Genomic DNA, 16,343 nt, shown 5'->3' with positions numbered 1-16,343 from the left:
AAGAGAAGAAAGATTATTATTTCAAAGGTTCTGTTTGATTTTTAATTTTATGCTCGTGTATCGTTTTTTCTTTTTTTTTTATATATATATACGTATTTGAACGACGTCAAAATCAACAAAGACGAGTTAGACGAGTTTTAATTAATATTTTTTCTTTTTTCTTTTTTTCTTTTTTCTTTAGTTTACACGTGATCACAGAGCGTATTCAAATAAATGAAAGAGAATAACGATGAATTAAATATCTTCATGCCATGCATGTATTTTAATTTAGTCCCAGGAAATGAGAACTTTTACGGACAACAAAACTTGTCTCCGTTTAAGCGTAACTACAAAGTCATGAATTAAAAGTGTATTTTGTCGGATAAGAGAGTAACTTTTTAACAAGCTAGGTCGTTTTCACATATATGGTTGACCTTGCTAGCATTTTCTTTCTCTCTTTCTCTCTCATTCTTTCTTAAAGCAGTAGCACGTGTGAAAGCTGAACATGCAATATGTAAGGAGAAGGATAATCTTTCGTAGTTGCCTTGTAATTTGACACTAAACACAATTTAAAGTTAAAGAAAGATGTCTTTTGCGTAAAGGCCATGAGAAAACGAGTAAATCTTAAGAATCAAAAAATTCATGTGATATTTCTTTGAAAATGTATTCAAGGAAAATGGAGAAAAGTTTGAAAAAAAACGAGCGAAGTAAAATCATCATTCTGTTATTCATTTGAATAAAATGAAAAAGATGAACGACAAAAAGGGAGACAAAATTTAACGAGTTCATAAAGCACGATATATTGCATTATGTGAAGTATATATTTCTTTAAAGATTCGTAACATTTAGGATTTAAACTTTAGAAGTTTAAAAGTTTAAAAGTACGAACGTGTCGAGTTAAAAACGATGTACTTCATAGGTCAAAAAACATGACTTAACTGTCGTAAATCGTTTTTATAATCTGACTCACAAGGTCTCTATAAATCGATAGGATAACTTTTTTATTAGCGAACTTTCGCACGTTAACAAAATTCCATTTACGAAATTAGAACGTGAAAAAAGGATATGTCTATTAAATATATATATATCAAGATATACATATCTTTCGAAAACAATATCACGCTATAATTATCGATCATCTCTGTATCGTGCAAAAACAGAACCAAAAAATAAATACAAAAAAAGAACAAACTCTCTGGAATTTTGATTGTGGTAGTGTCAACGTATTTCATTAACTTTCCAACAGCTAATTCAATTTTCTCATAACGCGAAAGCGTGAATTTTAGAGTACACGTCTAGCCGGCCATTGCGATCTATTACAATTTCGCTACTTCTCTTCCGCTTATTATTTTATATCTTGTTTTTATTAAAAAAAAAAAGAAAATAAAATACAGAAATGAAAAATAAGAAAATAAAGAAAAAAGATTCAAAAACTTCGACGATGAAATAAAAGTAAAAGACAAACTATTCCATGTTTCGGAAGCTATCGTAAAAAAATAGTTCGGTATGAACGTGCCTTTAGATTCTCAGCTGTTCTCCCCCTTTGAAAACGCGATGCCGAGAGGGTCCAACTTCTTGTTCCTTCGAATTCACAATGGACTTGTCTCGAGAGAAGAAGAAGTCGATTAAAGAATATTCGCTCGTTTTATCTCTGTTTTATTCTCAAATACGTACAACGTTCATATAGGAAACGTTTGATTCTTTATATTTGTTATAAAAGATAGGACAACAACGCAGCATGTTCGCTTTGTTAGAGGATTACATCAAAGTAACACGAAAGAAATTGGAAGAGCAAAGAAAAAAATGTTTACCTTATTCTTCTATCACAGAAAATATTCAAGTTTTTGTTATCGCAATAAAATGAGAAATCATTCGTGAATTTATTCAAATTCACGTAGAATCTCACACTTCCGTTGGTGGCACGCGCGGAATTCAAAGGAAACGACTTTACCGACTAAGTCAGATGGAAGGAGTCACAGGACTCACAGGACGCAAGAGCGTCACCTTCGTTCGAACCTTAACTTGTCACTCTCACGTTCTCCTCGTAATATTCTTTTCTTTCTGAACTCGCCAAGAACTCGTCGACCTTTTCCACCTTCCGTCTTCGCTTTTGAAAACCTTCATCCATCCTCGTCGTTTCGAACGATGAAAGTCCGTTAAAATCCTTCGAGACCTTTGAAAAATTCTTCGCAACTCAATTTCCTCACGTATTTTTTTCACAATTCTCACGCTCTTCTCTTTCCTTTTTCTTTCTGCTTTTTTTTTTTTTCTTTTATTTATTACTAGATTATCGCAACGAAATATTCAATAGTTCAGAGAAAGTCAGAGCCTCTTCTGATTATTTTCGAGAGTGAACAATGAACGTCTGCGAATGTACGTCGTCGAACTGACTCGCGCGAACGTTGTGGCGTCGTCTGTGGGCACGCATGAAGTCGAACACAGATCCCCTCTCTCTCTTTTACCTACTATCTATCTTTCTCTTTCTCTCTTTCCCGCATTCTCGACCTCTTCTTCCCTCGACGTTTGAAGCCAAGCGAACAGCTGCCGGCTCCCTACCAATCAGACGCCCCCTCGTGATCTCCGCCATGGACCACGTGCGTTCCACGCGCGCCAAAAGTTTGCACATGGGGGACCCCACTTCGTTTCAATCCTGACTTTTAATGCAGTTTTAAGATAACATCGATATTTTCATCAAATTATTCGAGCTTCGTCTTAAATATTTTTTTTTTATGGAAGTATTACATTTTATTTTGTTCCCTTTTCTTTTCTTTTCTTTTCTTTTCTTTTCTTTTCTCTCCTTCTTTTTGTTTGTTAATTGTATCAGATTATGATTCATTTTTATTAATAGTAATTTAACACTGTCGAAATTTTCAATTGCAACTGGACTCTTTGCTTAACTTCGATTTTTCTTTTTTGTTTTTCCATTTCTTACAGATATACTATTTCGTAAAACATTAATGTTTTCTTATTAATTAAAAAATTAATTTTTATCTTGTAACTCGTAAACACTTGTTGCGTTAAAGTGTATTTTCATTGTAATTCCGAATCGTTTTCTCCCTTGCAGGTATGTAACTTTTCGAAGGGGCCACTTCCGGTGTGATTCAAACGCATGCCAAAACAAGTCAAGATTTTTTGTTGACGATTCTCAATGTTGCTTTTCAACAAAAGCAGATCGATCTCTTCTATTTCATTTGCCTTTTCTTTTTTGTAATAGTCTCATGATATTCGATATTTTTAATAGGTCTATTTTTGTTTTTAATTATGATATACTTTTTACGCAATGATCAAACGACAATAATTTAAAAAAATAGGCAAAAAATTTTTGTTGGGAAAAATTAATGTAATTTTTCTAAGCTAAAATATAAATGAAACAAAAAGAGGTCAAAAACTAATTCAAGTGTCTACTTTGAGTGAAATTTCCTTATTGTTTCTTGAGAATGTAATTACTAATCTTCCAGCGACATACACGTATAAAACATGTGGCTTCATTCTCACAAAAGACAAGAAAAACGTAACAATTAGAAAAGCTGTGCGGAATAAAATTTTATTGTTACGAACGATTACATTGAAATAATATTTCCAGATCGGAAACTGAAAATTATCTTACAAATGTAATTTGACGACAAGACGGAACCTTCAAATTAAATGCTTCTAAGTAGAAATTAACGTTGTTCGAATAAAACAATAAAAAAAAAGAAACAAATAACGAATAAAATATTGCATCTATTAAAACTATTATTGTTGGGATATCACTTCAGTTATTATATAAGTAAACAAATTTAACTTAATAATTATTAACATTAATAATTATTAGAAAATAAATGGGTAAAAGATAGGATATAGATAGTCTTCCTGACATCTTCAGTTTCCGAAGTTAAGCACTGCGTGTTTCACTTGTATTATCGCAGGATGCCTGATATTGAATAATAATGTATACACTAGAAACTGGAGGATACATCGTCGACCGTTTAGTCTGAACTACCTTCTATAGAAGTTTCCCGAGAGAAACAAAGATAGGAGTTATGAGACATGACAAAGTGACAATTTGCCTCGCTTCAAAACTGTGTCATTGCGGATGAAATGTAAAATGGAGTATTTAAGATAAATTATGAAAAAATAACTTTGAAAACTGAAAATAGATAAGGTAAGTTTTAATGGCAATATCAATTATTGCTAATAGTTAAATTGGTATATAATGTTAATGTAATAATATAAATAAATAATTTTTTCGACATTTCTGATAATATTTAAATTGCACGTTACATCAACGATTTACTCAATTTCTGTTATGGAAACTGCAAATATTTTATGACCAACAGAAAGCTGTTAAAGAAGCTAAGAAATATGGAACATATATTCCATTTTTCTTTCACATATCTATTACTAATATAAAGTTTAATGCCAAAGATCCATTTCATGAAATCGTATTTCTAATGCCGCTCATTTTTCAACGAATAATAATTCTTTCTTTCTAGATTTTCAAGCAAAAGATCAATTTATTTGATCCTATCCATATTGATCCATGAATTATCGAATATTAATACGGTTGAAATAATCATGATTATTCTTTTCTTCGAAACAAATTTTATTATAGTATAATATAGTATTATTATTTATTTATTTCTTTATATTTAAAATTAAAATGAAACGAAGATGAATTTACGATTGAAAAATACTGCGCTGAAAACGTTCGTTCACGAATTTTATCTAATTCGTACGATGAAGTGAAATAGCTATTTTTTTCGTTCCATCGGTTTTTTTTTCTATTCGTTTTTATATGTATTTTTTGGTTGAAAGTTCGTTCATTGTTTGGAAACGTATTGTTCTAGGTCGACAAAATTTATATATATACATGTACGTTTTTACATACACATATTGATATATGTGATATTAAATGGAAAATATTGCATGTAAGACAAAAGTAGTAACGATAGAGAAAACGTCACGTATTCGCAATATGTGACGGATGCATGATAAACATTGAGTCTGTTTCCCATTGACGATTTAAGCGGAGACGATATAAGGTCGAAGAAAATTGGAATTTTATAAAGAGAAATATTTTGAAAGAATTTAGTGTTGCGTTATATGTCACGTAATTTTTAGATCGAATAATCTTCAATTTTAATTTTTTCTCGAGTTATATTCATTATCTGTAAATACAAAATAATATAATTTTTCAAAGGTGTGTACTTTCAAAAATTTATCTACTTAAAATAAAATTTACTTAAAATCTTATGTCTCTCTCTCTTAGTACGAATATTTTCTTAATAAATTTTTATCGAAATCATTTCGTTCGTTGTTATTTACAAAAGAATTATCGTTCGCAATTAAAATTCTTTTTACAGTCTTACATCGTATCCGATATAAGAACAATGTAATGGCCTGATTAATAGTCTAATGGAACCCAAAGGACACCGACTTTTCCAATAACTTTAATGGGTATTGAAGGTCCACAAACTTTAACCTTTTAAGTTTCGAAGGCATTTCAGTGTGGCGAGATAGTCGGATGGGATATCTAATTGTAAGTTCTAATAAATGCTTCTTCGCATCACTGCAGGAGTCTTCTACTTAATACTTAAATTTCTATCCTTGACAAAGGTAACAACGTCTTCTTCTCCACTCTGGAATCTTATTAAATTGCTTGAGAAAAACGAAGAAAAGATAGGTTCGTCTTGTTTCAAATTTTGAAAAGATTTTAAAGAGCTGAAAAGTTTGATTAGAAATTCTAGTCATTTTTATCATCTCTTAATTACCAAGCATAATAATTACATCGTTTCTCCTTATCCCATTTCTTTTTTTTTTATTAACATTATAGTTTTTACGTAAAACTGTTCAATTTTGCTGGTATTTCTTATATTAAAATTTCTTCACTTAAGTCAGAGATATAAAATACGTACATATGTAAATCCGTCGAAAATATCCTCTTTTTTCTCTTCATACATATTTTGCATACATAAATACGATATACGTATACCTAAATATCTAGTATGTATATAGATTGAATAAAAAAAAAATCAAGACTTTAAGAGGATTTATCTGAGAAATTCTCAAGTATTGAGAGAAACGCTAGCGGAAGGAGGATAAAAAAAGCAGAGACAAGAAAAGGAAAGACAGTAAAAAGATATAATTACATTTTTTACTCGCAGATAGAGATATTATATACGCGAAACTACGTTACTTTTACCTAGCCTCGCAGTTCGACTATACTTTTCCACGTTATTCTCTTTTTTTCTTTTTCACACCGTCGAACTTTTATTCTTATTTTGTAAAAAAAAAAAAAAACTACATAAATCCAATTTTCGAAGCTTCGTTAAAATCCCAGCACACTTTAGTAGATATTTACTGTTGACTTCTCATACAAATTAGATCACACGCTTCGTTCGAAGTGTAAATTTCAAAATGAATTTAATTTTAATTTAATGAAGTATCATTCGTATTACTTTCATATGGATTATTAACGAGAAAATTATTATTTAGATATCGATAATAAAAACGTTCTTTCTCTCGTTGAATACGAAACATATATGTGTGATCGTTAATGTCGAATATCGAAGACGACGTTGGTGGAAACACGAGGTGTCAAATGCAACAACTGCGAATCCGAAGCGAAATCTACGAAATAAACGAGTTATCTCATGCAAAGGTAGCTTGACAGCTAGACAATTGAGATAGCATACCAAAAAGAAGATATTGTACTGCTATACGTTTTATGAAGAAAAAAATTCGATATTTCGGGAATCGAGAGTATCGGGGAAGGACGAATTGGAAAGACTCTGTTAAAAAATGGAGGTAGACGATATCACAAAGAGTAGGATCATCGATAAAATCGATAAAGCTTATAACTTTTAATCGGGATAAAGTATGAACGGAATTATAAATGGAAATATATATATATATTTTTTTTTATTTACCAAATAAACTTCTGTTAGATATACTTAAGAAAATTTTTTTACAAATTTAATATACGTGTAATTATAGAGAATAGATAAAATCACATTTACCTCGTTCGATGAAAGAAATGTAGATTCATCTATGATAATTTCCTTCCTAATTAGTTGGAAACTTGTAGAAATTACACTACACTTTCACTATATATATATATATATATATAAAACATGTAACTATATAAAAAAAAATACTGTTTTCAAGTATACTATCTATCGATAACAAACTTTCTCAAAACATGTAAATTTCACACAAGTTTGTAGTATAAAGAAATTGTTTGAATTTATTACACGGTTATACTAAAAGAATCGGTTAAGAGTAAAGCGATTTTACTTTGGAAAAATTTGATATATATACCGAACGAATTAGTTTAGAAAAATGACGGAGAAATTTGTCTGCCTCGAAAACAGACCCTTACGATCGAAGGGAAAGACAACGACTGAACGGAAGGCTTGTTGCAACAGATGCGAGGTATACTATGGGGCACCTACTACATGGGCATGACATCGGGGCAGGTGAGTTCGAATTTCGTCGAGCTCAGGGCCGTATTATTCTTACTCTCCCCTAGAAGAGTGTCAGTTGACAAGAATAAGAAAGAAAATAAAAAGAAAAAAGAAAAGAAAGAGACACTTGGAGAAACTCGAAACACAAAGCTAAAAAAATGATTCATCCATTTTGCCATTATGATCTTTTTCTTTTATTTATCATTATCATTCATTTGTTGATTATAAAAAATAACCGAATAATTAATACAGTAGCAGAAAAAAACAAAAAGGAAACAAAATTATTGGAGTTTTTCTAAGAAATCGTTAGAAGAATCGATATTAAATTAGAAATTGCAGTCTAATGATTTATTTTAATAATGTTAATGTAATAAAATTATAGTTAAAACATTAAACAAATATATAATATTATTATTTGAAGAAAAGAAGCCTCGTTCCTGTTCGATCGTATTTCGAGATGAGCGTTGGTTATGTCCGTTTTGTATACAAAAAAATAAAAAAGAAAAAAAAAGAATTCATAAATAAGTTTTACCATCTTTTATACGGTTTGCACCTGCTATTCAGTTTACGATATATACTGTGTCTTTAAAGTTTTCAAAATGGCATCTTCGGAAAAAAAACTTTTCTAGCTTATATCTAACTTTCACATAGCGTCGTTTCATAAGTGTCGTTTCCAAGAACAAAAGATAGAAAAGATTTTCAACATTTTCGACAGATAAAGGTTTAAAGTTTAGGAAAGATTAAAAAGAGTTGTTCGTAAGTAGTAAGACACCCGTTATATAGGAGCTCTTATATCGCAGGTGCCGCCCTTTTCCGGACTGTTTTCTCATAGACCTTGGCAGGAAGAAAGGTAGTGGAAGAGTAAAAGAAGAAGGGAGGAAAGGAAAAAGAGAGAGAGAGAAAGAAAGAGAGAAGGAACCTTAGTAACGGAATGTTCCTGACGGGTTCGCTACGCCAGAAATGTGATGCAGAATTTGAAAAGAGCGGAAGAGACAGACGATTATGCGAAGCAACGTGCGGATCTCTATTGACGCGTGAATATTTTATCTCTGTCACCAAGCCCGATCTCCTTTACCATTCGACGAGCTTCTAAATATTAGGGCTGTATCTTTCTCTCTCTCTCTCTCTCTCTCTCTCTCTCTCTCTCTCTCTCTCTCTCTCTCTATCTTTCTCTCTTTCTGCCTGTCTCTGTCTCTCTCTTCCTCTCGTAAATCTCATTCGAGCATGTGATACGAGCTAACGGATATTAATAAAAAAAATCATACCAAAATACATTTATGAATAATATTGGATCGTGTTATATCCCTTTTGTAAAGATGAAAGGAATCTTTTCATTGTCATTTACAAATTTATACTACCTCTTTCACGTGTTTTATCGATAATATCTTCGAAGAAGAATAAAGACATGCCATTTGAAAATCATTTCTGGATAACTCGGTGAATTAATATAGATAGAGAAGAAGTAAAGACAAATTTAAGGTATCATTAAAGTAACGAGGATATAGGAGAGAAAAGAGAAAGAGAGAGATAAAGGTTTTATTAATCCCCAAGAGTTTGAACGACGTTTAGCTAAGGAAGTAGGATGATTTTTAATTATAGTTTCGCTTGTGAACGAAGTACTTATCATCCTATGATACTCTTGAAAATTTGATTACGCTTTTCTAAGCTTAGAAAGAATAATGCAGTGAGAAGAAGATGAAAAAAATTTCATTGTAAAAAAAAGAAAAAGGAAAAGAAAAGAAACCGGAAAAATTTAACGTAACTGTTTGCGCGTTGCTCGAATTTATATAAATAATTGTTGATTTCTTTTTTAAACAATTAAATTTTCTTCGTCATTCCAATAAGAAAATATTTTTGATAAGAGATACGTGATCGAATAAGAAAAGGTATAACGTTCCTCTCTTTCTTAAAACTTTGCCGCCAACAACTCCGCGAGTCCGTAGTCTCGTTTGCGCCAAATGCAAGGAACCGGTTTATGCGAGGCACCAAGATTTTCGATACATTCGCGTTGCAGCTTCCTCTCCTTGCCATATCTCCTTCTCTCGCGAGTTCCTCTATAAACGATTCTCTTCTTTCGTTCTCTAACAATTTTATAAAATTTCTTTGCCCGTTCCCCTGTATTTATCTTTCTTCTTTTTCTTTGTTTCTCTAATCATTTTGGAACATCGAGATGGAGCTATCGATCATTGTATTTCAATAATGAACGACAAACAATCTAATTTCCTATTTAGTTTCTATATCAAAAATAAAAACCTTGCTTATGGTTTATACAAATGATCGTTCGACTTACGATAATAATTTTTACGAGACTTTGATAAAATCGAAAAATGAATTATAAGAAAGATAGTAATTTTAAATAATGACTCAAACATAATAGAAATCTAAAAATATATCTATATAATTTTTAGAATAAAAAAAGAAAAATAATAATAACGAAGAAAAGAAGAGAAAGGAAATGAGTTTCCTACTCTTATCGAAGAGTCGAATAATCAACGACTTCCATCTACCGTAAGTTTCCTTTTCTTTTCTCTTCTTCGTCGTCATACTCATGAACCGTGAAACTTACGCTGTGGTCAAGAGCGTGACCGGGCTCCTCGATGTCGAGGAAGAAGGTAAACAACGTGCGGAATAACACACACAATAGACTATAGACCCAACAGGTAAATTCATATATGACCTGCATTTTAGCTCTCTTAAGAGAATTATTGTGTACCATAATATTAAGACTCTGTTATAAGAATCGATTGAATGAAAATCTACCTCAATATATTTTCATAAATAAAGATGTGTTCTTGAAACTTTCTTTTCCATTCATCTAAGGATATTTCATCAACCCGATTAATTGATCGAAAAATATTATTTACTCCAAAATAAGATGTTAGTTTCGTACAATTTTTTATTCATTTAAATTTTGATTATTCTTGCGTTGTCGATATACGAACGAAAGAGCATAGATAATTCGAGAAGCTACTTTGACTTCCTTCGTTGTATAAAGAAGAAAAGAAAATATATAAAAAAGAAAAAAGAAAGAAAATGATTATTGTCCGCAATATAAAACTTACTATAATAATGATATTGAAACGGTCGTTAGCTCTCGTCAAGGCATTTCCAGCATGGACTCCGATAATCTGACGAGAGCTTCCACCACTTGGTTATTTCGAAATCCATCAGAATCCATTGAGATCACGTTGATCAAAGTAACGTTTCAACATCTTGCATCACTGACGATCTCCTCGAGACTTTGCAATGTTTTATTGAAATAGTCATCGAAGCGCGACGAAGAGGCACACGGGAAAATTCACTTTAGGATTTCACCTCACTTTCACTGCATCGTTAGCACGCTTGATAGGCGAGTCACGCACGAAAAGACAAACCAGACAACGATGACGACGATGATGAACTGGACGATGATCAGGCACATGAACCTCTTTGCCAGGAAGATTTCACTTCGTTTGAACGTGACAAGAAAGAGCTTGATGTTTGACTTCAAGGTCGAGTGACTCCTAACTAGGAGAGGCTAACCTTCTTCACACGCTTTTCCTTTCAACAAGAAGAGTTGCTACTTTCAAAACGCTTCTTCGAACGTTTTTTTTATTTCACGAATTATTAAGATCAAAGAAATTGTTGAATAGAAATTTCTCAGATCGATTATAAAGTATTTCACACTTTTGCTTTTCTTCAATGTTACGAGTAAATACTTTATATTCTTTTTCGGAAGAAAATATTTTCTTTTCTTTTTTTTTAATTTGGAATTTTTTTTTTTTTAAATCCTGACGATAAATCTCGATGAAATTGTGTGGACCACCTTCCACTTCTCCTTCTCTTTTTCTTTCTTTTCTTCCTCTTCTTCTTCTCCTTCTTCTTCTTCTTCTTCTTCTTCTTCTTCTTCTTCTTCTTCTTCTTCTTCTTCTCTCTTTTATGATATCTCTGGAATCGTGAATCAACTTTGACTTGGTACAAGAACAGAATCGTTAATCGTGAACTGGATTGCAAAGGAAAAGATGAAAAGATCTTGAAACTCGTGTCACTTTTTACACACGATCTTTAGTCGATGTCCACGTGAATGGGCTACTTCGAAGTGTCAAGAAATTCACCTACAACGACGACGACGACGACAACTACGACGACAACGACGAACGCGACTCGTACCTTTCTTCCTTCGCGGTGCGTTGCTCTTTAAGACGTTTGGTGGGGGCGACCGGTTTCAGGTCGACTCGTCTTAAGATCGTTCTAAAGCTTAACGTTTATTGGTCGACTTTGTTCCAACGCACAGTGATGTATCAAGTTCTTCTCACGAATGGCGGTGACATTATTTTCTTGACGCTTATCGAATAAATTCAAATTTATTTTATAAACTCACTTGAAATTCAAATAGAAATGTATTGGGTTGGAAAAAAATAGGATTAACCGAAGGATAAACGCATCTATTTTTTTTTATGTTTGTCATGTTTTTTTCTAAAGAGAAAAAGCAAGAAGAAAAAAGAAAGAGAAAAGAAAAGAAAAGAAACCATTCGTTGTATCACACATTAATCAGATCACCTATTATTACTATATCTATGATTCTACGATTCTAAAAATTCGTCGAATATAAAAATATTTTGTAAATACATTATTGATAAATTTATTTTTAAAACATTTCTTCATCCAGGGAACAACACAGGAAACAATGAGATCCTCTATTTATAATAACATTTCACGCGTATTTCGATTCTGTTTCTTATTCGCGGAAGCGTGATAGAGAATAAACAACGATAGGGGATGATTCAACTAAAGCAGAGGAATAAAAGTGCATGCGCATGCTTTTTTATCGCGCCAAGCTTGAAGTTACATTTGAAATTCCACGATCTTCGGTACTTCATAGTATGGGAACGCCGTAGGGGAAAAGGGAGACGGATGATAGGAAGACAAGATCGAATTTAAGATTCTCGTTTTTTTCCTCTTCGTTCTTTCCTTGATAAAATGAGAAGGAAAAAAGAGAAGAGAGATAGAGAAAATAAAGTACCAAATCAAAAGTTTGCGTTCAGAGAGAACATTTTATGTGATATTCCAAAGAAAAATTTTTTCTTCTCATCGTGAAAGTAAGGAAAAAAGAGAAAAAGAAAAAAAAACTGATTTATATGAGCGATTCGCAGGGAAAAAGTTTTTCGTGAAAAAGAATTCGACGTGTCATTTTCTCGAGGAAATATAAATATGAAAGTTAAACACACTTCGTAAAAATTTGTTCCAATCTTTAGGATTTTAGAAACGATATCTATGTTGAATAAAACTCTACGATATATCACGTTTCCATCTTTTTTTACACTGTGCGTAACCAAGTATCGTATTGGATAACTTTTTGCGTTAACCACTCTTCCAGTCGATCTACTTATAGATACCTACTTTAAATTTCCCTTTTGCTCTTTCACAAAACAAAAGCTTCGAAAGTTATTCACAGCTTTTACGAATTTTTCCCATTTTCTACTTCCCATCTCATTCGCCGGGGATACTATGATTTTATCTCAAAACGAGGAAATTGATGAACTTATATCCAATAATATTTCTTTACAAGTTTTAATTTAAACGAATTCAAGGAGAATTTTAGGTTTGATGTAAAATGTAAATCAATAGAAAGCTATGAAATGCGTAATACATGGTGTCACGGTTTAAGCGTAATCATTACTGCACTATTATAACAAGCATAATTCAATCTGGTCATAATAAATTGACAATGCTGAGAGATAGAGAGGATGCTCTTTGCCGATGCGTTCTCAAATTCAACATTGTTTAGTTTGTTGAAATAATACGCAAATGAGGTCGGTCATTGTGAAGAACGGAGAATTGTGATGACAATCGTCTCTCTCACAATTTAACTTTAAACTAATGCGATATTCCCATTGGACGGAAAGCGTTAATTGTGGAACGCTCCTTGTTGACGTGCCATTTTTCTCTTTCTCTTTCTCTCTCTGTTCTTTTTTACATTCCGGAGAACATCTTTGAAAAATTTGAATTTTAAATGCTCTCGTTGTAAATTACGCGATTGAGAATGACTTGATAGAAAGAATTAAAATAAAAATAATGCATCGAATGGTATATAAATATAATTGTAATCTCTTTTCTTCGAAATTGTTATGAAAAGCGATTAATAATTATTTTTCTTTTTTGTTTTTCATTAAATGAAACATAGCAATTGATTATTGAAAAGAATGTTTTATGTGAATAGTAAAAGTGACGTCGCTTATTCAGAGAGGATACGGTTTATTTAATTTAATATTTAATTTAATTAAAATTATTTATTATGAATTAAAAAAGATTTTTTTTTATTTGAGAAATATTAAATAACGAAAAGAAAAGAAATAAATCGATAACGATAAATAATTCCTGATAATGAAATGAACGATGTCTTTAACATTTTATCGAATACAGGTACTATAAGACTTTTGAATTATGAAACAAGAAGTCGGATTAAGATTACTTAGGCAGAGAATTATCGTCTCGTTTTAAATTACACTGTTTCTCGTTCGTTCGCCCGTCACGCTCATGGATAAAGATGGATGGCGGTGGACGGTGGAAGCCATTAAAATGGGAAAACGACTTCGAACAACGTCGAACTCGTGAGCGAAGATCTTATTTCAAATCCCACAAAATACGTTCCTCTTGATATCATCGCATTAATTGCTCTGGAAACTTCGACACGTGTTTTCATCAGATATTCTCAAATATATACCCCAAGTACACATAGATAGACGTAGATATATAGACGTTTTTGTTAATCGTATCGTGACGTACTAGCAATCATCAGTCACGAAAACAAGACTCATCTTTTTATTAAAGATAGAGTTTCCATATATTATATGTGTCAATATATATATATATATATATATATATATATATATATATATATATATATATATATATTAATTTATTCTCGATTCTCTTCCGAAACAAATTTGATAGATCAACGCGTCTATGACATATGTAAATATATTTTTTAATTTAGTAAAACGTAGGTAGTATCTTCTAATGATCATCTAATTGAACAAGATTGTTCTAAATTGCGTAGGCAATAAAACTCTTATAATCGAATCTTCAATTTCGAGCTAATTGAGATACGAGACTACTTTAATACTATGTGAAAATAATAAGATAAAGTGTAGGTCGTAGTTGCTTATTAATTATTCCTTTATCATGAAAATAATCGTGAAAACATGTAGGTGTAATCAATAATTTCCTATGAGAATAAAAAGGTCACCGATAAATTACGAGCATTCAAAATTGAGATTAAGTCGATCTAAATAATCGCACGTTTAAACATTATAACGATGTTACATTATAGTCATAACATGATACCTGTGGATACAAAAAATGATGTGTTTTAAAGTATTAATAAAGGATCGTATACCAAATCGTATTGATTTTCAAATCAATTAAATCAATTACATTTATTCCCGTCGATTATGGTTGAAATGCATTTATGAAAATCGACATTACTTTGATCGCTATTATAAACCTTTGAGTGAATATATTACACACACACACACACACGCACACAAATCGCATTTTGAATATCTATTCATTAAATCGGTTTCAAATTTTCACAAAACGATTACGATTGATATTTATCTTCGAAATTAATGTCATATTAATATTCGATACGATATCAATAGCGATGATTAATTTCAATATGATTTTGTTATTAAAATTGTCGAGAGTCGATAAATAATGTAAAATATAAAAAAATTGATTTAAATTTTGAGAACTCACCTACGACAGCCCGATGACCTTTAACTCGTCTACCGATATTTGGTGATACCAAACTGAGTCTGTCACTTCTGGTACTCAACAACGGACTTGGACTTCTTCTCGGGGGTGGTTGTTCAACAAAAAGTCCATAGTTACTGGCACCACCAATTCCGTTACTGCTACTGACGGTCCCAACTCCCCCTGTCAAGCCCCATTCAGCGACACTGTCGATGGAACTGCTTCTAGGCAGGCACGAACCCGTCGTACTGCAGTCTCGTCTGTGTCGATCGAAACGAATCAAAATAAGGAATTGTTACTCTCATTTTTTTTGGTTGACCTATCGGACCAAGAATCTTCTCTCTCTCATCCTTTTTCTTTTTTCTTTTTTTTTTTCTTTTCTCCATGTTTTGTTTCTTTAAACTTATGAAGATGAATTCCGTTCCCGTTTGAACCCTACAACTAATTAATTATATTTAAACTTTGATATTAATCTAACTTTTCCCTTTCTCATACATTTACATGTGATTCCAATTTTGAACTTTGAATTTTGGACATTGAATTTTATTTTAAATACTTCAAGCTCAAATACAGTATTAAAATGAACTACAGTTAATATCCTCCTTCTCTTTTCTTTTTTCTTTTCTTTAAAACACTGGATCGAAAGTCAATTTACAAGTTAAAATTATGCATTAATCAAATTCTGTTATACAAGATTTTTCTATTTTCCTTTATGAATAATTACGTATGTATATAGGTACATACAAAATCGATTTTAATGAATCATTGAACGTAGACAGCTTGTAGACATCGTAAATAGTCTCGTAAAATATTTCCTCCTATGAAAAAAAGTCATTAGAGCAATCCTTATTCTTAAGAAAACCGGAGGAAGAAATATCTACGTCGATTTAACCAGACAAGATCGAAGAGCAAATATTTCGTCAGTTGCCGAAAAAGACAAATAACAGGTCTCCGAGTAAATAGCTTTCGAATACACGTCATTTCTTGCTATTTTTCGAGAAATAAATTGTCTCTGTTAGAAGACTCTACTCTTTTTTGTTCCCTTCCATTTTAGATGATAGTCATATTTTTTGCGATTTATAAGCTATATATATATATATATATATATATATATATATATATATATACACACACATAGGTATATGTAGGTTCGAACCTTAAACTCCGCTTCGAAAGAAT

General features: G+C 31.7%; 1 protein-coding gene across 7 annotated transcripts in view; it reads right to left on the bottom strand.

Annotated features, from left to right (window-relative positions):
- LOC122631385 overlaps positions 1-16,343 on the bottom strand; it is a 92,356-nt gene that overhangs the window by 20,043 nt on the left and 55,970 nt on the right. For 5 of the 7 annotated variants that reach the window (XM_043817027.1, XM_043817032.1, XM_043817028.1 and 2 more), the window contains one exon: positions 15,168-15,424. In XM_043817027.1, the coding sequence (XP_043672962.1) occupies positions 15,168-15,424 (257 nt within the window). Of the gene's footprint in view, positions 1-1,790; positions 2,754-15,167; positions 15,425-16,343 lie in introns of those variants that run through there. The other 2 variants (XR_006327694.1, XM_043817026.1) reach the window with 1 other exon arrangement.

This window comes from Vespula pensylvanica, chromosome 8 (genome assembly GCF_014466175.1).
Source record: "Vespula pensylvanica isolate Volc-1 chromosome 8, ASM1446617v1, whole genome shotgun sequence".
Classification (NCBI taxonomy): domain Eukaryota; kingdom Metazoa; phylum Arthropoda; class Insecta; order Hymenoptera; family Vespidae; genus Vespula; species Vespula pensylvanica.
The sequence above is the reverse complement of the archived record's forward strand: the minus strand, read 5'-3'. Positions and strand labels throughout refer to the sequence as shown.